We start from the raw sequence: 23,228 nt of genomic DNA, 5'->3' as shown, positions 1-23,228 counted from the left end.
GTTCCCTGCTCCTTCTTCTCAAGGAACCAATAAGCCCTGCTTCACATCTCCGTCTGTCCAGCTGGGGGAGGGTGAGACACTGGCCAGGGACCCCCACCACCCCAGGGGACACCACCTGCCTGCCCCAAAGGCTCTGTTCTCGGGAGAAGCAGAAGTAGGTTAAGCGGGACCCTGGAGCTTCTCCGCATCACTTCCGAGAGAGCATTAAATATTCACCAGAAGATTTCTCCACGGGCCCACTGCCAGCTTTCAAGGGCAGCCCTCTCGCCCCCTTGGCAGCGTGCCCACTGTCTTGGTTGCCATGGGGCCCTGCTACCCAGCCCCTGCCCTTCATCTTCTCACACTGACAGCCTTGGTGCCCTTGCCCCGCTCCCACCCCCAATCCTGGGGAGGCCTGTGCTTCTAGGGTCTGTGCAGGTCCTGGTGGAGGGGACCAGTGTTCGGTTCTCTGCTCTCCCAGGCAGAGGGCCGGGGCCCCGAGGGTGGGGGGGCCTATGACTTGGCCCCCCAACATGTGTGCAAAAAAGGCTGCTGACTTCCCCTATGCTGAGCCGGCAGAAGGGACTGAGGTGTCTGGGCGACGGGCCTGCGAACGCAGCTGGTGCCCAGATGAGCAGGACTGGTGAGGCTGGCAGGCGGGGAGTCTGGGTCCCAGCTGGAGCCACTTCCTAGCTGGACCCAGGCAAGATCTGTCATCCACCCAGCCTCATCTGTAAATGGGGACAGTGATGACCACCTTGGAGTTCTGTTGAGGATACAAAACATCACGTCATAAGGAAGCGAGCCCAAGTGCCTGCCAAGTAGGGGACACTGAGCGGCTGGGGTCTCCTTGTCCTCAACCTCTTCCTCCTTCTGCCCTCTTGGGAACTCCACTCGCACATCCTCCACCACTCTCAACATCCATCTCGGCGGCTTCCTCGGGCACTGCTGTTCTGCACATGCTGGCCCCCCTCACCTGAGGCTGCCCTCTCCAAGTATCTCTCCCCTCCCCATCTCATCCCTCCCCTGGGAAAGCCACAGCCTAGTTCAATGCCACCTCCTCTGGGACACCTTCCCCAGCGCCCTGGGGGTAGTGACAGTGCCTCTTTCTCTGAACCCCACATTCCCCTGAACCCCATCCTCCCTCTCCCTCTGGCAGATGCTTATAAGTGCGTCCTGCTTTTCCATTTCTGGGTCTGCCTTCCTCAGTGGACTGCCTGCCGCCAAGGCTGGGGTGTTTCAGCGTGCCTGCCGCCCAATGGTCACGACCCTCTCCTTTTCAGTCCCCGTCAGCAACTGCTTGTTGAATCTCTGGCCGTGAGCAGGGAGGGGCCTGGGAGGATGGTTAGGGTGACCACGGCTGGCATGGGTTCCAGCGGGGAGAGAGGAGGAGAGCCACTGAGGTCAGCAGCGTCGTGCTGACTTTCCGCCCTGTCTTGCAGCAGCTGAGTGTCAGGCGGGTTCCCATCTCCAAGTGGGGAGACGGCAGCACCCCCAAGCACAGTGTGTATGGCGGGGGCGCCGTCTGCTCTGGGGGCAGACCTGAGGCTCTCAGCAACTTCAGGAGCTGGTGCGTTTTATCCCCATTTTTACAGATAAAGCCACTGAGGCTAGCGAGGTTAGGAAGAGCAGGGCTGGGCCTGAGTCAGGTCTGTGGACCTCAGAGCCCACACTCCCTGGCTGCCACCCTACCACTTGGGATTCGCGCTGAGCCTGGCTTACTTTGTGGCACCTACGTGTGGCAGATTAGAGGCGAGAACAGCTGCCAAGGCAGCAGTTAATAAACTGTAGCTATTCCAGGCCTCAGCGCCCACCTCCTTGTATTCCCATCTGCACGCCTCGCCAACCGCCCCCTGCAGCACCTGGTGTGGCCCAGGGCTCAGGTCAGCGCAGGTCCAAGGTCAAGGAGTTGCCCTCCCCAGCGAACCCCCATCCCACAAGTCCCAGAGGGTCAGATGACCAGTTAGGTCTAAATGACCACAGTTAGGTCTAGGCAACCAGCCTTGGGGCAGTGACCCTGACCTCCTCCTTTTTCTCAGGACCCCACGCCAGCAGCAACTCAGCGAACACTTGTGAAATTCACCAGCAGTCTGCCGCGCTCCCCCCAGCTCAGCTGCCTGGGTCTCTGAGTAGAGCTGAGGAGGGATGGGGCGCCGCACAGCAGAGCTGTCGACAGATCCCATGACAAATGGACTCGAAGCCTTAGGAGGCTGTGACCAGGCCAGGGCCCAGGGCTGCCAGGCCCGGATGTCCTGGTGAGCCACCTCAGGAACGGGAGGTAGGCTGGGGAGCAGGACAGGCTGGCCCAGGTCTGCCCAGACCCGGCATTTCTAGGGGTAAGACTCAGATTGGGGGGAAGGGGGCTTCTCGGGTCTGCAGGGCGGCCCCTCACGCCACGCATCTACTCCCAGCATCACTTGGCCCGGAGCACCTCCTCCCTGGGGAAAATCCCTCTCTCCTTTGAGAGCTGGCTTTCAGGGCCCACCCTGCCAGGGGCTCCCCGACACTCCCTAGGCTGGACGTGGAGGCCTCCCATCCACCCCCACCATGCCCTCTGCTCTCTTTTTTAAAAAATTAATTTATTTTTAGTTGCTTCAGCTCTTCCTTGCTGTGCTCGGGCATTCTCTAGTTGCAATGATTGGGGGCTGCTCTCCACTTGTGGAGGTGGCTTCTCTCCTTGCAGACCAGGCTCAGTAGCTGCAGTGCCCAGGCTCAGTTGCTCCACGGGATGTGGGATCTTCCTAGGCCAGGGATTGAACCCATGTCCCCTGCACTGGCACATGGATTCTTAACCGCTGGACCAGCAGGGAAGACCCTTCTTTTATTTCATCGCTTTTCATGTCCAGTTGGAACAACTGGGTTCCTGTGCTCCTCCTCCATAGACGGCAAACTCACTGAGGGCAGGGTCTGTGGCTTCTCCGTCTCGGTGTCCCCATTCCCTGGGGGAATGCTTGAAGAAACATCTCTGAACAGAACAACATGATGTGAGACTGAAAGCGTCTTTACGGTGGCTCAATCTGGCAACCAGGGTGCCCGAGTCAGTGTCCCCAGGGCCCGCACCGTGACGGAACAGGGAGGCGCAGGGCCTGGGCGCTGAGACACCAGCAGCCTCACCAGGTTCCTGGGACTCCCGCGCAGCCTGACAATACTGAGCCTGGCTCCAGTTCCCCCCACAAGAGACTACAAGATCAAGGTCCGTTTTTGGTTACTTTAATTGTAAAAACCAAGACATTTATATATAAATAAGACCGCTGTGTAAAATAGGATTCACCCTTCTACTAAAACCCTTCTCCCCACACTCAAAAAGAATATAGAAAACCCAGCAGAGATAAGAAGTACAAATCAGCATGCGGTCCCTGATGAGAAGTAAGTGGCAGGCCAGGTTTCCCTGCTGAAACAGGCCTCGCGGCGAGGGCGCTCCTGGCCCAGGCGTCTCACCGGAGGTCAGTGACACTTCCAGAAACCGCGCAGGCGCGGTTCCCGCACCCTCAGCCCCTGGTTACCAACTGCACACGTGGAGGCGAGGTGGGGGGAGGGCCGGGGACGGGGCGGGGGGCAGGCTGCTTGGTCCTCATGCCAAAGCCAGGGGGTTGTGGAGCTGTCGGCCGGACGAGACGCGGTGGCATGTTCAGCCCGGGGCCAGGCGGGAAAAGGGGCTTCTGGGGGTGGGGTCACCGCTTCTCCAGAAGACGAGGAGAGGGCCCCTAGTGACCCCCTAAGAGGAGAGGCTCCCTCGAGGCCATCTGCACACAGGCCCCGTCAAGACGAGAACGGGCGGACGCCTGCCCACAGTGCTGGGTGTGGGAAGGCGTGGGGGCTTGGCAGGTCCCTGTGAGAAAAAAATGCCACCCCCCGCCCCTCCTTTGACCCTGTCACACACACCCCACCCCCCCAGCCCTCCCCTGCTGCCCCCCCACACCCGGGGACTCAGCGTGAGATGGCTGCGGATGCACACGCGGGGCGCGGCTCAGGACACGGTATACAGGGCAACGAAGAAAAGACCCCAGCTTTCCTCTGGGAAGTCAGGACCTGCCCGTGGCTGCTCCCCGCTCCCAGGGGAACAGCTTTTGGGGGAGAGGCCTGCGGGGGTGGGGCGGGGGGGGAGGGCGGGGGACGATGTGTCAGGAGCACTTCCAGACACACACAGCCAGGGTCCCCCCGAAGTACAGGTAGAGGAGGTTCTTCACCTCGTGTGTGATCTCAAAGCCGAAGCCTTCGCCGATCACCACATGCCAGGAGGAGCCGAACTTCTTGTCCATGGTCTCTTTGATCATCTTGGCAGCGCTCTGCAACGAGAGCAGGCTCGTCGGGGGCGGGCGGGTGGGGGGCAGCTTGGGGGTGAGAGTGGGCGTGAGTCAGCGCCCTCGCGGGGAAAGCAGACGTCTCGGCCAGAGAGAGGCCTTGTAGCCTCGTGACTGCTGTTCGGCTCTCGGAACCTTCAGACAGGGTTTCCGGCCCCTCCTACCAGGGGCGGCTACGGAGAAGCGGACTTTCTACCTCAGCCGTCCGAAGACACCGGTGAGGCGGCAGGGCGGGGCATCGGGCCTGAGACGGGGCCGGCTGGAGCTCGGAGGCTGCTCTCAGCCCTCAATGAGCCAGCAGCCCTGAGCGCATGCTGAGGATGGAGCGATCGTCGCGGATGGAGCAATCGCCGTGGATGGAGCCATGGCCATCGTCACAGCGAGGGCTCAGGGCTATCTTCAAGGAGCACAGAGGCCTTCCCTGGAGCGTCTGGTGGGCTCTGGGAGAGAAGCCGGCCTTGCTTCTCTCAGCTGCGGCAGCGGCACCTGCCGTCCTTCCCGAGCTCGCTCTTTCAAGAGGTCTCGGGAGGGGCAGAGGCCCGGCCTTCGCGGGGTGAAGCCCCAGGCTCCGGCACTTGCTGTCCCGCCGCCATGCCAGGCGCCTCACCCATACCATTTCAGGACGTCTGTCCTTAGGAGCACCCAGCGAGGAGGCAGCATCCTCGCCCCCTGGCACAGACCGGGAAACTGGGGCCCGGCGATGAGAACTGGCCTGTCCAAGGCTAAAGACATAGGAAGGGGCTGGAGACTGAGATCTGAGCTTGGGCCTGCCTGGCCTGAAGCCGGGTGCAGTGGGCAGGGTCTGCCTCCCCCACAGGCTGCCACCATGCTGGCTTCCTTCTTGTTCACCAGCAGACTGATGAATGACTTTTCCTGTGTCCATGCCTACCTGGTGTCGCCAGCACCTAGGACAGTGCCTGGCACAGGGATGGTGTTTAACATCTTTGCTGGATGGATGAATGGATACATGAATGAATGCCTGGGCGGGCCTCTGTTCTCCACTGGGATGGAGCCAAGGGGTAAGGTAACCTATTTTGCAGCCCACCTGAGATGGTGCATGTGGACAGGGGCGTCAGAGAAAGTGCCCCGGCTCTTCTCCCTCTAGCACTGGGTCAGTGCCTGAGACAGCGCCAGCCTCTGCTTTCACCGGCCTTCCCCACGCTCTGAAAGCTTCCCAGGAAGGGTCTAGCCTGGCCCCAGCGGCACTCTGTGTAGCTGGCTGCGGGGACTGGGGCCACAGGGGTCACCCAAGACACGAGGGGCTGCACTGATGGTGATACCTCATTGTTGTTGGAGAATTTCTCACAGGCCGTGACACACAGCTCCATGGTCTCCACTCGCATCTCCTCTGGCATGTCCGAGTGCTGAAGACAGGGCGGGGGACAAACAGAGACAGCCTTAGCCTGTGACCCATCTTCTGGGCTGGCCTCTCGTCCCAAGCTTAAGGCACGGGCAGAGCCCAGAGAGATGACCCATCTGCTGACGGAACCGAGCGAGGCCTAGTGGGCTCTTACGCCCGGGGCCCCTGTGCAACCAGCGACACACAGGGGAAGGCGGCTGGCCCAGGCAGGAGCACGCTGGCCACGGAGACGCTTTACCAGCAGCCTCAGGGCACAGCTGACTCGCTCAGGTCCTGAAGAGATGGTGCGGCCGCTCTGAGGGCCCCCTGCTTTTCTGCCCGGCCCTCTCTGGGTGCCCTCTTCCCCTGGGCTCCGTCTCCACCCTCGCCTCTTCTCCAGCTCCTGCTCTGCAGGGATCCCGCCCTGCTCTGTGGATGCAGACATCTTCTATGTAGGCAGGGTTCCCACATGTTCATCCTTACTTTGACTTCTTTTTGGGGCTCTGGATTCCTATGTCCAGCTGCCTACTTGCCAGCCTCAGAGGTCTGAAAGATAATGCTTGATGTTCCCCCACAAACCTAGTCCTCTGTCTTCCCCCTCTTGGTAACCGACACTTTTCTCTCCCACACTCAGGACAAAACCAGGCCTGGCAGTCCCCTGTGGCCTGCTTTCCCTCATACCCAGCATCCAGTGCGCTGCTGAATTCCATTGCTCTCCCTTCAGCTTCTGTCTAGAGCCCTACCGTGTCTTGCCATCTCTGCTCATGACCTGGACCCGGCCACCCTCTCTCTCCCTGGGTCTCTGCAGTAGCATCCTGTTTGGTCTCCCCGCTTCCACTCGGGTTCCCTAAAATCCACTCTCCATCCAATAGCTGGAGGGCTCTTTCAGAAACATTAAACAGATCACCAGACTCCTACTCCTCTGCTGAAGGCTCTTGACTGTTTCCCTTTGAAGTCAGGATGGGATCCCCATTTCTCACTGTGGCCCCCAGGCCTGGGAGGCTGGCCTGGCTGTCACGCTGACACTCACGTCCTGTGCCCCCTCACTTGGCACTCATTCCAGCCACACTGGCCTTCTTCCTGCGCCTTCCAGATGCTGAGCTTGCTCAGGCTTTCCATGCCTGCTGCTTCCCCTGCCTAGAGAATGTTCTCCAGACTCTCACAAGGCGTGCTCCCTAACTTTATTTAGGTCTCTGATCAGAGAACTCTTTCCAGAAGCCAATCTTTACTCTCCAGCTCCTTCCTTCTGCTTTATTTTTCTTCAGGGCACTTGTGACCTGAAATTATGTCCTTTAAACCTTTTTTCCACGTGGGCCAGGCTTCTGTCTTGTTCATTCCCGTATCCACAGTGCCCAGAACAGCGCCCGGTATATAGTAGGTGGCCTAAGTAATTGCTGAATGAATGAATGGATGAATGAATGAATGAATCACTGTGGGCGCCCCCTCGGTCTCTAGACTGGCCAGCAGAGCCTGTCATAACCTCCTCCCAATGCTATCCTGTGGGGATAAGCTCCCCCTCACCTCTCTCTCTAAGGCGCTTGGGCCCTGCTGGCCACGTGCCTCCCTCCCCCGGGCCTTACCCTGACCAGAGGGAAGGTCTGCAGTCGTTTATAATCAGCCTCATCTTTCTTCCCTTCTGTTTCTCCCATGATATTTCCACTGTGACCAGGAGGAGAGAGGGATGCTTTCAGGAGGTGCTGGGACTGGTAATTAAGACACACCCAGGAGATTCAGGAAGCAGGCCCTGCCAGCTTGGTGGAAGCAGAAAATGTCTTTCCCCAGGGGGTGCTGTAGAAAACAGGAAAAACCAGGAGAAATGAGTTGGCTTAAAAACTATACATCACAGATTAGAAATGTCTCAGTAACAATCTGACACCTCCCCGTCTCAACTCCTCCACATCCCTTTCCAAATGGCCAGCAAGTCTGGAGACGGGAGGATGAGTCAACACGAGATGCTGGGACCCAGTTAAGAACACGCTGGTACGATGCTGCAAGCCCACACTGTCATTATCAAGACAAATACTGACTGCCGGCCAGGCTGAGGGTGGAGCCTTCAGCTTGCAATTAACGAACTTGGCTTCTCTGCTAGGCTACTATGTACATTGTCCTTGCTTCCTGGCAGACGTGGTCAGGAAGTGAAATGTCAGGTCGTGTTCAACAGTTCTGGGCTTATGGGCAAGCAAGTGCCTCCTTCTGCAGGTCCTGGCTCTAGAGGAGAAATGTGACCAGTGACACTCTGCGCCCTCCTTGGCATGCCAGGCAGCCTGCCTCTTCTCGTCCACTCCCTTCGGCCACCCTGTCCTATCCGGCTGGCCCAGGAGTTGGGAGGCTCAGGCCTTAGTTACTGGTCCTTCCGCTCACTAGTTATGTGGTTTTGGGCCTCAGATTTCTCATCAGTAACATGAAGGTGGTCACATCTACCTCGTGGGGCTGTTACGAGAATCAAATGAGATGGTGTAGGCCAGGCACGTAGTAGGCACTCAGCAAACACCCAGCAAACTGTTTTTCTCTCCCTCTGGCTCCCCGGAGATTCACACAAGGATATGATGGAAAAGTTATACACATGCGTAGATTTCTTTTTTCTTTCCAAATCTTATGGAAAAACAGATGGGGCTTTTCCTTAAAAGATGGGCCTGGATCCTAAATGACTGGAAGCAGTGCTTGAAACTCAGTGTTTCTCTCTATCCTACAAGTCAATTTATCCTATAACTCAAAGAACTTTTAATCTCAGAAGTACAACTAATATAAATGAAAACAAACCACCACATCATTAAGCCGCTTTTAACTATCCTTACTGGACAAATGGGTGTCCCTGATGGCTCAGTAGTAGAGAATCTCCCGGCAATGCAGAAGCCGCAGGTTTGATCCCTGACTTGAGATGATCCCCTGGAGGAGGAAATGGCAACCCACTCCAGTGTTCTTACCTGGAGAGTCCCACAGACAAGAGGAGCCTGGCGGGCTATAGTCCATGGGGTTGAAAAGAGTTGGACAGGACTGAGTTGGTATGCAAATACAGCCAAATAATGTTATCATATTCCAGCATCGCTCACATTTCCAAATAAATTTAATTTTCATTGCACAGCCCCTGAACCCTGAAGATGCCCAGCGTAGTAACCGGTAGGTAATGACGGGTGACATTGGTTGGGTTTCCTGTGGGCCAGACGCTGTTCCAAGTACTCCACGTGCATTTACTTGGCCCTGCGTCACCAACCACCCCATGAGTTAGGTCCTGCATGTAAGGGAGGCATCACCACCCTGAGGTCACTCAGCTACTGAGCGGCAGAGCTGCAGCTGACCTGGGATGGTCTCCGACACAGGTGACCCTAACACCGTCCTCACATTACAGGGCCCGCACACAGCAAGCACACGAGGTGGGCGTCCACACACCTCGCCCCGAGGCATGACCACTAGCACGGCTCCCATGATCCCAGCAGTGAGAGGAATGTTAAAGCGTCCCTTTCAGTGTCTCCCTGTACAGGGCTAACTTGATCCTTGTTTGGTCAAGCCTTGAGCTTTCTGGGCACATTTTTTCTGGGCGGTGCTTTCAAGTTTATCCCCCTCTCTGGTGCTGCAGAAATCCTCAGCGCTACTCCATGTGGTTGGCTCCCTCGAGCGAAGCTGGAAGCCTGGCATCACCCTCTGCCCGGCAGGGGGGGTCCTCCCCCACATTGCCCCGGTATGCTCTGGTTTTCCAGCAGACAGACGGCTCCTCTTATCTCACCATCCTGGGCATTTGTACCCCCAGATATTAGCTGTGTCTGTTTGTCTCTACATATAAGCTGGCAAATGACCAAGTACGATCTCACTGTACTTTCTGCTTAAGTTTCTTTATTTCACAAAAGGCAGTGAATCAACTTGTCCTTTCTCGTTCCGATTAAGGCCCTATCCCCCCGTCCTCCTTGCAGTATTTGGTAAAGGCCACTTTGTTGCCTCCTCCCCCACATCATCAAGGGGTGACAGAAGGTGGGGGCTACACTGATGTAAAAGGATTACTTCCTTTGTAAGCTTTGCTGTCTCCTGAGACTTTCAAGTGGGAACAACTTATGACGCTGAAGCAGCTGCTTTAGTCCCCTTCCACCCAAATATTTCAATCCGATTCAATTCGGCCTCTGGGCTAACAACAGCCAGCGTGGAGGGGAGCTCAGAGGCAACCATGCACACGTCTGCCCTCGGGGACCTCAGGGTCCGTGAACACTGCTCGGACTCTGCTTCAGCATGTGGAATCTTGGATGAAACCACACTTCAGAGGTGTTATCAAAGCCCATTCTTCAGGAACAAAGTGGGAAAGCCACTGGGACAGTTTTTTTTTAGGGGGGTGGGGTGGGTGGGATATCACCTGATAGAGAAGATACAAGACTATGAGGTGGGGCATTGAGGCTAGAGTACCAGCTCTAAAACCGAAAGCAGTTCTGCCCTCTTCCCTGCTTTGCAGCCTGAGGCAAGTAATTTAACCTCCTGAGCCTTGGTGTCCTCCTCTGCGAAATAGGATGATCCCACCTTGTCCTTCTCAGGGAGCTGTCGTGAGCACCAAGTATATATGCACGAGAGCATTTGGAAACCGTAGGGCCCTCTGCACCCAGCACCTCGCTGCTCTAACCACCACCACATTATCAGCTGGGACTTCGTCCACATCTTTCGGCCACATTTATTAAAGATCATGACTGCAAGTGGCTTTTCCTAACCTCTACACACACTTCTGGGGATCCACAAGGGATGAGACTCAGAATGAAAAGGAACAGTTATAGACAAGGTGTCCCCAAATGTACAAAGGTAGAATTTTTTATGACACTGTATCATTATAGCACAGCTATAGTCATTCAGCTCCGATTTTAAAACCCTGCTGAAAGAATGTTACCCAAAATAGCACAACTCAAGTTTTAATAACCTTATCAATCTTCCATGCAAACGAGTGTGTGCCTGACAGGTCCAGGCCAGAAAGCAGTTGCGTCAGGTCTAAAAGAGAGCCCTTTAATAATTTAAGTGTGCTCCCGGCCAGGGCACGCGAATCTGCTGGGTAGCAGAGCGCGACTCTCCCCAGGGCCCGTCTGGGCACACAGAGCCAGCGTCAGCCTTGCTCCTGCTCTGCCCTTTATTCTCCTTCTCACCCAAGGGCCCTTCTGGAGCCTTACACAGCCTCGCCCATGTCTGACACGAGGCTTCTCCTCGGCAATGAGCTGGGCTCCTCATCTCATCATCTTGTCAAAGCCCGTGTCCTTTGTTCTTTTGTGGACTGACCTCAGTCACTATTTATTCTTTTGCTTCTGAAATGTTTGGGAAGAATCCTTAAGTGGGTTAGGGGATGTGGGAAGGAGGAAGGAAAAATGAATGAATTCTGGGAAACAAAGCCAAAAGGGTCTGCCAGCAGGCCCCTCACCACCCCCTCCAGCCACTCAGCACCTGGAATAAGCTTGGTTCGCAGACCACAGCTTGCCGCCTTGACCTCTTTCCAGCATCAGAGAGATGGGAGGACATGTGTGGAGCATAGCTTTATGATTGTGAGTACAGGCTCCACAAGAAGGTCTGGCTTCACACCTCGGACTGTCTCAGATAAGTGTTTAACCTCTCCAGGCCTCAGTTTTCTCATCTGGAAACTGGGTCTAAAAACAGACTCTACTTCACAGTCAATGTCAGCTTTTGTTACTGGCGCGGGAGGAAGTGTCCTTTGAAAACCAGCCAACTAAACAGCGAAACGCTCAGGCAAACAAACCAACACTCATCGAGCTCCCGCTCTGTGCCGTTAGTACTGAGGCAGGAAGGAGTCACAAGGGAATTCTGCAAACACAGTAGGGCTGGGGGAGCTCTGGTGCAGTGAGTGATACATTGCTTTCAAACCTGCTGTCTCATTTCATCCCAGAACAACCTGTGGGGGCAGCACCCACTAGCAGTTCTCAGACAAGGCACCTCAGAGAGGTCTGGGGGCTGGCCTGGAGGGACACAGCCAGGATCTGAATCCTTATCTACTCTTCTCTACCTTCCGTGCTTTCTCTCCTGTCCCGAGCAAGTAGGAGGCAAGACAGTAACACAAACAGTGTCCATCCTTGGCAGCCAGCAGTCCAGACTCCTGCCCACACGGGCCTGCTGGTTCCGGCCATAGTGAGGCCACACACACCCTCGGCACCTCGGACATCCTCCTGCCCTCCCCTGACAAGTCAGCCCTCCGCCTTCTGGCAGACAAAAGGTGAGGCTCGTAAGGTGAAGAGAAAGGAACGGAGGACTTGAAGGCATTCACCTAAGATATCAGGAAGGTCCGGAAACAACACGGACCGTCTAGGTTTCACATCAGTTTGAAATACATCATCTACTATAAAAGAAAGTTTCAAGAGTAAGAAAGTGATGATTGCAGGATAAAGAACAGTCCTCGAGAAGACAATTACCTTTCATGTACACAAAGGGTTTTGGTTTGTTTTTTCACATCCCCCTTATATTTTTTCATTTCACTGATGTCTGGTGAAAACTTCTGATGTGCCTTAAACCAGGGGGAGGGAGGGAAAGAAAGATGGAGAGATGGAGAGAGAGAGATCAAGACATTTTCTTTATGTATGAGATGATGTAATAAACCATACTGACTCATATGGTTCTCCCTCATGGACATGGCCAAGTTTGGATGCGATCCACACACTTCAGTCAAGACACAAAGCATCACCTATCAGAGCCATCAGAAGGGGACAGCTGCTTACTACAGACGTGGGTTACTAAGTCTCTTACCCGCCTCCTCCCCACCCCCCCTTTCACACCTACTCCCCCCTTTCCCACTCAAGAGAACAGATTTGAACGTAAGTGACTAAGCATGATGTTATCACAAAAATAAACTGGAGTTAGCACTGACTTACTTTTTAAAAAAATCATTCATAATCACTAATTACTGGTGACGTCTCATAGCCAGTCACGACTCAGCAGTGCGTCGTGAGTCCAGACAATCTCCCGGGGATGAAGGACTTGCTCTGCTCTCCTGTAGATACCCCCAGAGCAGCGTCCAGTGTCTGGCACGTGGCAGAAGCCCAACAAATATCTAAACTCTAATTAAACTGTATTTCATTTGCCCCCTGGGAAGGGGGGCCCTATCAAATCCCTTCAATAACATCTACTGAGCACTGACCTTGAGCAAGGCAACAGGATGGGTGTTTTATGTCAAGGATCTCATTTACTCCCCCTAAGAACTCCGTCAAACAAGCACTATTATCCCTACTTCCCTGATGGTCATTCAGGCTGAGCAAAGCAAAGTGACTTCCCACCCAGCTGATAAATGGATGAGCCAGGATGGACTCAGCCATATATGACTTTAGGACTAAACTTTCTCAACTGCTCTGCTATAAGCAAGAGAGAGTCTCCACTTTCAAGGAGCATACAATCTAATATGAGGGAACAACACAGGCACCCAAGGAACTAACTATGGTTCATGGCAGAGAACAGGAAGTGCCACCAGACAGACACGGAACTAGAGGGAAGAGGAGAATTCTGGAGGACAGGGGAGAGGACAGTGAGCGTGTGGTGGCAGGGGCAGCATTTGAGTCAGACCTTAATAGGTGAGTGGGAATCCTGACTGGTGGGCAAGGTGAGGAAGACATTCCAGGCAGAGTGATGAGCAAACACAGTGATGTGGAAGCAGAAAGCTCAAAGGGTTTTATGGGAAAGTCCAACAGTCCAATTTGGCCAGAAGAAAGAACCTGGCAAATGAGAAGAGAGGAGGCATGCTGGGAAAGAGGCTGGGATGGGGTTGTGGATGTGGAGAAGAGCCCTGAGACCCAGGCTTAAGAAATACGCATATTCTTAGTGGAGAAGGAGAAGTCCTTTGGAGGTCTCCTGGGGGCTGGTGACATGGCTGTGTTCTGACAATTACTCTGGTGGACTGGGTTAACAGGAGGAGAGACTGGGGGTAGGAACACCAGTTAGGAAGCTATAGCGATGGCCTGGGTGACAGGCATTAAAAACTTGAACCAGGATGATGGCTTCAGACATGGAGAGACTATGAGATCCTTGCATAGGCAGAAACAAAGATGTGACACTGCCTAAGTGGGATGAGCACAGCAGAGGGGCAGATGATGCCCCAGGAAGATGGTGATCTAACTGAAAGAGACAGGAGAATTCAGGTTGAACAGAGGGACAGACAGAGAATGCGGGACACTTTGATGTTTGAATTACTGAGTTTAATTTGTTGGTGAGATATGCAAATGGAGGTATCTCCTCAGGAGCAGGGGATCACAGAATCATGGATATTACCAAGGGGAGGAGGGGAGCCATCAAGTCCAATCACTATATCAATAAAGCAATCTCTATTTCAACCCCCACCCCCAAAGTCTCACTAACGATGGAAGCCCAGGAGAAATATCTGAGCTGGAGATGTGAATTGGAGGGTGAAACGGAGAAACAGGGTGATTCTCAGAGGGAGGGAAATGCGCGGAAATATGAGACAAAGGAAGGAAGTTCATATTATTCTCAGAATCCCCCGAGGAGATATGCTATAGTATCCTAAATCTGTATATACTCAGGCTGGACTCCAGGGAGATTAGAGAACTTGCTAGGGTCCTGTTGCTGGGAATCCAAATTAGGTTTGCCAAGTCCTTTTCTCCAGGAGACGGTGAAGGACAGGGAAGCCTGGTGTGCTGCAGTCCATGGGGTCGCAAAGAGTCGGAGGACACGACTGAGCGACTGAACAACAACAAAGTCCTTTTCACTATACTCCAAACTTCCCATGAGGATCACGTCCTCAGGGAAGTCTACAGTTGGGTCAAAGAATCACATCCTGGAACGTCAGAGTCAAAGAGACTTTAGGGATCATTCAACCTAACTTCTCATTTACAAATAGGGAAACTGAGGCCCAAAGAGGGAAATGACCAGCCTCGACTCCCAGACAGTCGTCAACTGTCCAACTCAAGCGGTCTGGGAGGAGGCGATGGCGACCAACCGCCCAGCCGCGGGGGGAGGGGGTTACTCTGCGAATGATGGGGGATCAAGGTGCAGGGGGAGTCGGGTTAGAGAGGACGGGGGAACGTGAAGCTGGAGGGGATCTCAGGAGGGCCTGCAGAGTAGCGACAGCGAAACTGTCTCGACAGAGCTCGCAGGTCCCCGAAGTGGTGGTGGCGGCGCGGGGGGGTGGGGGCGTGGGGAGGATGGGGGTTGGGAGGATCTGGAACTGGGGACCAACAGGCAGGAGGTTGAGGTGGGGCCTCCGCGGTGGGCGAGGCCCCGCCCGCCCCGCAATGCCTCCCGGCCCCGCTTCGGGCCGGCCCTCCCCGCCCCGTTGCCCGCCGCACCCCGTGGCCTCACCTGCTCCCGAGGGGGCCGGAGCTAAGGCCTCAGCGAGCGCACCCCCGCCAGGGTTGTCAAGGAGCGAAACAAGAGTGTCTTAGCAACAGCGAGGAAGTCCTGCCCCCTCACCGGACGTTACGGGACTTTTACTTATTATTGGTGAATCAAGATGTCAATCAACACTGAAGGGCCCTACAACGTAAAATGTACGGAAAGAGGCGTGGCTTACAGATTGAGGAGGCGGGGCTTCACTTATAGTTGTCTTAAATGGGCCTGAGGAGTCAGGCGTAAACAGAAGTTCTCCTTTTAGAGAAATTTGGAAGAGCGGTATTATCTGGAGAGTGTCTTTTAGTCATTTGAAACAGCAAATGCAACTTGTTGGTGTCCTGACACTAATAGGCCACACTTACGACAGAAAGCGAAGAACTGAAGAGCCTCTTGATGAGGGTGAAAGAGGAGAGTGAAAAAGTTGGCTTAAAACTCCACATTCAGAAAACTAAGATCATGGCATCTGGTCCCATCACTTCATGGCAAATAGATGGGGAAACAATAGAAACAGTGACAGACTTTATTTTCTTGGGCTCCAAAATCACTGTAGATGGTGACTGCAACCATGAAATTAAAAGACACTTGCTCCTTATAAGAAAACCTATGACCAACCTAGACAGCATATCAAAAAGCAGAGACATTACTTTGCCAGCAAAGGTCCATCTAGTCAACACTATGTTTTTTCCAGTAGTCATGTGTGAATGTGAGAGTTGGACTATAAAGAAAGCTGAGCACAGAAGAATTGATGCTTTTGAACTGTGGTGTTGGAGAAGACTCTTGAGAGTCCCTTGGCTGCAAGCAGATCCACCCAGTTCATCCTAAAGGAAATCAGTCCTGGATATTCATGGGAAGGACTGATGCTGAAGCTGAAACTCCAATACTTTGGCCAGCTGATACAAAGAACTGACTCATTTGAAAAGACCCTGATGCTGGGAAAGATTGAAGGCAGGAGGAGAAGGGTATGACAGAGGATGAGATGGTTGGATGGCATCACTGACTCGGTGGACATGAGTTTGAGTAAGCTCCAGGAGTTGGTGATGGACAAGGAAGCCTGGTGTGTTGCAGTCCATGGGGTTTCAAAGAGTTGGACACGACTGAGCGACTGAACTGAACTGAACAAAAGCCTAATATAAAGTAACATCATGTAGGGCTTTTGCATGAGTATTGCACCTGATTCTCTCCACAGTTCTTTTAGGTAATAGTATTCGTAACCACATCCATCTGAACTAATGTTCAGAGAGGTTACATAGTTTGTAAAAGGAAAAAAAAAATCAAGGTTAGGTTCCTAGAGAAGGAACCCAGGGCTCTTGCACTGCGGCACACCCTCATAGAGCTGCCTCAACCTGGTCCGTAGGAGACACTGTAGCATATGACTTAAAGATATAGTTGTCCAGAGCCTGCCTTTTCTTTCCCTTAAGAGAAATTAATCTGAATGTATTAGTACAATTAGGGAGAAAGGAAAGGGGGGAAGGGAGAGAACCCTGCAGATTCAAGGTTTTGACTGGTGGATCAAAGGGTCAGTGAAGTACTTCATATTTTAAACATTTACCCTCTCATGATGGGTACTCTGGGTGGATCTCCACTTCACATTCTTTGGCGCTTGCTGGGAACTCAGCCCTCGCCAGGTGCTGATGATTCAGAGAGGAATAAGGGGATAAGGAATAAGGAATAATGGGGACCTTGGTCCCATAGCAAGCATGGTCCAGTGTGGGGAAAGCCATGTCAACAAATAGACACAGAGTAATTCATTCTACCTGAGTTCTGAGAGAGGTGTGGGCAAGGTCCTGGTTCTCTCCAAGGAGGGAGTAGCTAACTCAAAAGAGGTGGTGTTTGAGTAGACTGAGTCTAAGATGACTAGTAGGCTAATGAAGGTGGGAGAGCAGAGTTCACTGGGAATTTCTGTGGCTCCAGGAGGCCTGGGTAGAGGATGAGGGGGTAGTGAAGACTGTGGAGGTGAAGATGCAGAGGGAAGTAGAGTTTTTTGTTTGTTTGTTTTTGGCTGCTCTACACGGCTTGTGAGATCTTTGTTCCTCGACCGGGGATTGAACTCAGACCACAGCAGCAAAAGTACTGAGTCCTAACCACTGCACTGCCAGGGAACTCTGGAAAGTAGGGTTTTGAATGCCAGTTCAGGGAGGTGAGGTGAGAGTGGGGAAAGTAGTTGCTGGGGGGTTGTAGGTAGGGCAGAAACATGGGAAGATTTGAGTTATGGACGATTACTTGGATGGAGAAGATGGCAGACTGGATTTGGAATAGGTAGAGAAAGGTAGGCACAGCAGGTTTAGTTTTGAGACTTGTAAGTTTAAGGTTCCCTAGGCCTTTGGCGACTCCCAGCTTGCCTCCCTGGTGTGATCTGGGGTCCATGGAACATCTGATTCAGCCTCCAGATTCTCCCAATCCTCTTTGCCAAGTTCCTCCAAGAGATGGAAGGTGGCCTTTGAGGGGGATGAAGCTCTTGCTTCCGCCTCTCATCCAAAACTTCTCCCCAAAGGGGTCCACGTTTTCTGTCTTCTCTTTCTCACCTCCCATTCATTCTGCAGCCCACTGCAATCTGGTTTACACTCCCACAATGCCACCAAAATTCTTTCTTCCATGGTTACCAGTGACCTCCTGAAGAGCAGAATACAATAGACCCTTGTAGTCTGTATCTTACAGGACCCATCCACTCTGCTGGGGTAAAACTGTTGACTAAACTCATCTTCAAAGCAGGCTGCAGAGCCACCGAACTGACAATGATTCTATTGTCAATGTCCCTGTAGATTCTGATGGCTCCTGTGTTTCTCCAGATTAGACTTCTCCTTGGAGTTATAGGCCTAAATATCCAGCTGCCCCTTGACTGTCTCCACCAGAATGTCCCACAAACCCTCTATACTCAGTGTAATCTGAATCCATCATCTTCCTCCAAACTCCTCTCCTGCATCCCCATCTTGATCAATGGCATTAACCCCACTCCCAGTTGCCTCCATCAGAAATCAGGGAATTTTGGGACTTCCTTGGTGGTCCAGTTGTCAAGAATTGTCTGCCTACCAGTGCAGGGGACATGGGTTCAATCTCTGATGGGGGAACTAAGATCCCACTTGCCTCGTGAGGCAACCAAGCCTGCCAGCCACAATTACTGAACTCACATGTTCTGGAGCCCCTGAGCTGCAACTAAGACCTGACATAGCCAAAAATAAATAAATATTAAAAAATAATAGAATAAAAAATAAATCAGGGAATCTTGTCCTTCTCCTTTCCCATGACCATCACCCACCTGAAATCAATCACGAGCCTTCTGATTCTGACTCCTGTGTTCTGCTTACATCCCCTTCTGATGGCACTCCTCATAGACACAGAACCACCATCCCACCTGTATTATTGCAACAACCTCCTAATAGGAATGCCTGACTGCAGTCTTGCTCTTCTCTGATCCACCCTCCATACCACAGTCAGCGTGATACTTCTAACACCCAAATTTCACCATTTTGCATTTCTCTCTCTCTTTTTTAAAGTATTTATTTATTTTGGCTGCACCAGGTCTTAGGTGCAGCATGTGGAATCTAGTTCCCTGACCAGGGCTCAAACCCAGGTCCACTGCATTAGGAACTCAGTCTTAGCCACTGGACCACCAGGGAAGTCCCTCCCTTCCTCTCTTTAACAACTGCTTCCCTCCCTCCACAGTTGCCCATTGCCTACCAAATGACATCCAGATGCATGGCCTGGCATTTGAGGCTGGCCCCCTCCATGGTGTGGCCTGTGGGCACCTCCATCTCCTCTGTGCTTTATGCCCAAGCCACCCCAGCTCTCATGGCTCTCCACACACTCCATGTCGTTCCTCACCTCCCTGCATCCTTTCTGCCCACATTCTGCCTCTAGCCATCCCTCCTTTTGACTCTAGTAGCCCATACATTTTTGGTCTTCTCTTGCACACGTTGGGATTCTGTCACTTGCAACCAGAAAAGTCCTCTGTACTTCCTTCGCATCCAGGGCACGTGCCTGTCACTGCTCTTCTCCACTGTTTTCTACTTGACTTTAGTTCCCCATCCTTCCCCGTGAGCTTCCTGAGAGCAAGGACTTTGTTTTGTTCATCTCCACATTGCTGTGTTTCACTCAGGACCTAGCAGAGAGTAGGTGCTTAGTAAATGTTTCATAAATAAATGAAGTAGATAGGATCCTACCCTGCTTCTTCAGACTCAGCTCACATTGATCCCCAAGATCCAGCCTATGTTCTGGCTTTACCCTTTCATGCACTGCCCCTGCTGTTTAGGATGGTTAATGATGGACACCCTGGAATCAGCAATTGCATTGGCTGCAAGTCATAGATAATGGAAAAATCGTGATTTAAGATGACATACATTTGTTATTCTTACAGTTCTGGAGTCAGAAGTCTGAAATGGATCTCAGTAGGCTAAAATCAGGTGTCCCCAGAGTTGTGTTCCTTCCTGAGTCTCTGCAGAAGGCTATTTCTTTCCCTTTTCCAGTTTCTAGAGACTTCCTGTCTTCTTCTGACACGGACTCTTCAGCCTCTTTATTTCTGAGGACCCCAATGATTACCTTGCGCCCAACCAGATAATCCTCATTAATCTCTTTATCTCATGGTCATCTGATTAGCAACATTAATTCTATCCACAAACTTGTTTCCCTCTGCCACATGAGAACATAGTCACAGGTCCTGGAGGATCACGATGTGGACATCTTTGGGGGAGAGGCATTATTTTATTCCCTATAGTCAGTATGGGTAAAATTTTCACACATAATTGGAAAGAATGTCTATTCTGTAGTTGCTCTGTTAGGCCAAGTCTGTTTACCATTTTGTTCAGATGTTCTATCAGTTCAGTTCAGTCTCTCAATTGTGTCCGACTCTTTGCGACCCCATGGACTGCAGCATGCCAGGCTTCCCTGTCCATCACCAACTCTTGGAGCTTGCTCAGACTCATGTCCATCAAGTCAGTGATACCATCCAGCCATCTCATCCTCTGTCGTCCCCTTCTCCTCCTTTCCCAGCATCAGAGTCTTTTCAAATGAGTCATTTCTTCACATCAGGTGGCCAAAGTATTGGCACTTCAGCTTCAACATCAGGACTGATCTCCTTTAGGATGGACTGGTTTGCTCTCCTTGCTGTCCAAGGGACTCTCAGGAGTCTTCTCCAACACCACAGTTCAAAAACACCAATTCTTCAGCACTCAGCTTTCTTTGTAGTGCATTGGAAGGACTGATGTTGAAGCTGAAACTCCAATACTTTGGCCACTTGATGTGAAGAGCTGACTCATTTGAAAAGACCCTGATGCTGGGAAAGACTGAGGGCAGGAGGAGAAGGGGACGACAGAGGATGAGATGGTTGGATGGCATCACCGACTCGATGGACGTGGGTTTAGGTGGACTCTGGGAGTTGGTAATGGACAGGGAGGCCTGGTGTGCTGCGTTTCATGGGGTCGCAAAAAGTCGGACACAATTGAGCAACTGAACTGAACTGAACTCACATCCATACATGACTATTGGAAAAACCATAGCTTTAACTAGACAGACCTTTGTTGACAAAGTAATGTCTCTGCTTTTTAATATGCTGTCTAGGTTAGTCATAGTTTTTCTTCCAAGGAGCAAGCGTCTTTTAATTTCATGACTGCAGTCACCATCTGCAGTGATTTTGGAGCCCAAGATAATAAAGTCTGTCACTGTTTCCATTGTTTCCCCATCTATTTGCCATGAAGTGATGGGACCAGATGCCATGATCTTAGTTTTTTTAATGTTGAGTTTTAAGCCAACTTTTTCACTCTCCTCTTTCACTTTCATCAAGAAGCTCTTTAGTTCTTTTTTGCTTTCTGCCTTAATGGTGATGTCATCTGCCTATCTGAGGTTATTGATATTTTTCCTGGCAATCTTGATTCCAGCTTGGGCTTCGTACTGAAATTTTTTTTCTGCTAGCCCTATAAATCATTTAGATAGGTATGTTAAAATATCTCACTACAATTATGGATTTGTCAACTTTTCCTTTTGTTTCTATCAATTTTTACTTTATATAACTATAAAGCTGTGTTGACACACACATGCAAATTTATAATTATCTCTTCCTAAGAGACTGACTCTTTACCATCATGAAATGGGCCTTCTATCTCTAGCAGTGCTTCTTGGCTTTAAGTCTACTTTGAGTATAGCCACATCAACATACTTTGTTCATTTATTTGCTTTTGGCTGAGCTCTGTGGCATGTGGGACTGAAGTTCCCTGACAAGGGCTGGAACCCAAACAGCCTGCATTGAAGCTCAGAGTCTTAACCACTGGACTGCCAGGAAAGTCCCTAGACAAAATTTCTTTGAATTAGTGTTTGCATGGTGCATATTTTTCTATCCTTTTACTTCAACCTTTCTATAGACTTAAAGTCCAATTTGACAATATTAATATTTTCATTGGAATATTTATCTTTTCACATTTAATTAACCACTGATGTTCAATTTAGGTTTAAATCAATGACTTCACTATTTTCTACTTATCCTTCCCTTTCTGTGTTCCTTTTTCTTTTTTGCCTTTTCTGGCCTTCTTTGGATTTTTATTATTCTATTTTATTCTCCTATAGTTAACTTGTTAGTTACATTTTTTTTTTTACAATCCTTTTACTGATTACCCTAGGAGAATTCAATATTGATACTATGCTTGTTAAAATCAAACATAAAATTAATACTTTAACTATTTCCAGGACCATGCAGACATTAGGATATTTTAGCTGCATTTACCCACTTTTTAATTCTGTTGCTGCCATGAATTTTAAAGCTCACGAGACATAATTTTTTCCCAATCAATATTAACTTAGATTTATCCACATATCCCCCCTCTCCTTTGTTCTTCATTGGAATTTCCATATTTCCTTTTCCTTTCCATTTTCCCCTTGTCCCTAAAGCAGTCTGTCCTTTAAGAGAAACTTTGTTGATAACAAAAAGCCTTGGTGATAAATATTCTGGGTTTTTTTTTTTTTTTGGTCTGAAAACATCTTTTTGTCATCTTCCTTGTGGGATCTTAGTTCCTCGACCACTGATTGAACCCAAGCCCCAGCAGTGACAGCGTGGAGTCCTAACCAGTGACTGCCGGGGAATTCCCAATGTCATCTTCATTTTTGAAGGGTCTTCAGTGAATGTGGAATTCTAGGGTGGCAATTACTTCCTTTCAGCATTTTATTGTCTTCCTTTTTCCATCCCTTCTCTTGAGAAGTTAGCTGTTGCTCTGGTCGTTGCTCCTTGGAAGATCATGTATCTTTTTTCTCTGGGACCTTTTAAGAATTTGTCTTTGATTTACAGCTGTTTCACTATCAAAGTCCCAGTTACGGTTTTCTTTGTGTTTCCCACCCTTGAAGTTCCCTGAGATTCTCTTTCTTTCTTTTGGCTTGCTGGGTCTTCGTCGCTGCGCGCGGCTTTCTCTCGTTTCGGTGAGTGGGAGGCCCTCTGCAGTCGCTGCGCAGGCTTGTCATCGCAGCGGCTTCTCTTGCTGCGGATCACGGGCTCTAGGGCGCGTGGCCTTCAGTAATTGTGGTGCAAAGGCTTAGCTGCCCCATCGTGTGGAATGTTCCTGCACTAGGGATGGAAAGTGTGTACCCTTGGAAACATTGTCTATTCAGATTTGATTTCTGCCCTATTTGCTCCCTCCCTTTCTGGAGCTCCTCATATTAGAGCTTTTCATTACTTTCCATATGAGTCTTGTGCCTTTTTCCCCCCTGTACTTTCTGTTCTTTCCCCTCCGTCTTCATTAAGGATTATTTCTTTTGAGATCGCTGATGGAGTGCACGATTCCTTCTTCAGCTGTGTTTGATCTGCTGTTAGACCTATTTATTAAGCTCATAAGTTCAGTTAATGTATCTTTCAGTTCTGGAATTTTCATTAGATTATTTTTTAGTTTACAATTCTCTTTCGAAATTCTATTTGCCATCTGAATTCTTAGATATATTAACCATGATTATTTTCAAAGCGTGGGTCTCATAACTCCACTATAAGAATCTCCTATAGAGATTTATTTAAAATTAGACTTTTAATTTTGAGACAATTATAGATTCACATTAAATTGTAAGAAATAATAGAAAGAGCCTATGTTCCCTTTTTAGTTACCATCAGTGGTAACACCTTGCAAAGCTATAGTACAATTTTATTACCAAGATACATTGATACACTATTATTCCAATTTCCACAGCTTTCCTTGTACTCATGTGGATGTGTGTGGATGTGTTCATATGTGCCTGTCTTGAATATAGTGTATTTATTTACTTCCATGCAACTCTATCACATGTGTAGGGCTATTGGCCCTTAAAAATTTTTTTTCACTCTTGATTTTCAGTCATTCAGTTTTGTCTCCAGATAT

The 23,228-nt window shown here is 50.8% G+C and overlaps 1 protein-coding gene across 4 annotated transcripts; it reads right to left on the bottom strand.

Annotated features, from left to right (window-relative positions):
• Nucleotides 1–2,617: 2,617 nt before the first annotated feature.
• DNAL4 (dynein axonemal light chain 4) lies at nt 2,618–15,021 on the bottom strand. 4 transcript variants are annotated; one of them, XM_025282845.3, is made up of 5 exons: nt 14,884–15,021; nt 7,200–7,407; nt 5,561–5,644; nt 4,167–4,265; nt 2,618–2,944 (listed from the first exon to the last, which is right to left on the bottom strand). In XM_025282845.3, exons 2-5 carry the CDS (start codon nt 7,266–7,268, stop codon nt 2,816–2,818), a joined length of 381 nt encoding a protein of 126 aa, XP_025138630.2. In that variant the 5' UTR covers nt 7,269–7,407; nt 14,884–15,021; the 3' UTR covers nt 2,618–2,815. The 4 variants fall into 4 exon arrangements, with proteins under 4 accessions (XP_025138630.2, XP_025138628.1, XP_025138631.1 ...); XM_025282843.3 differs by lacking the exon at nt 2,618–2,944 and adding an exon at nt 3,174–4,059; XM_025282846.3 differs by lacking the exon at nt 2,618–2,944 and adding an exon at nt 3,174–3,808.
• Between the last annotated feature and the right edge of the window lie 8,207 nt (nt 15,022–23,228).

This window comes from Bubalus bubalis, chromosome 4 (assembly GCF_019923935.1).
Source record: "Bubalus bubalis isolate 160015118507 breed Murrah chromosome 4, NDDB_SH_1, whole genome shotgun sequence".
Lineage (NCBI taxonomy): Eukaryota > Metazoa > Chordata > Mammalia > Artiodactyla > Bovidae > Bubalus > Bubalus bubalis.
Note: the sequence above shows the minus strand (reverse complement) of the source record. Positions and strands in the feature narration are given on the sequence as shown.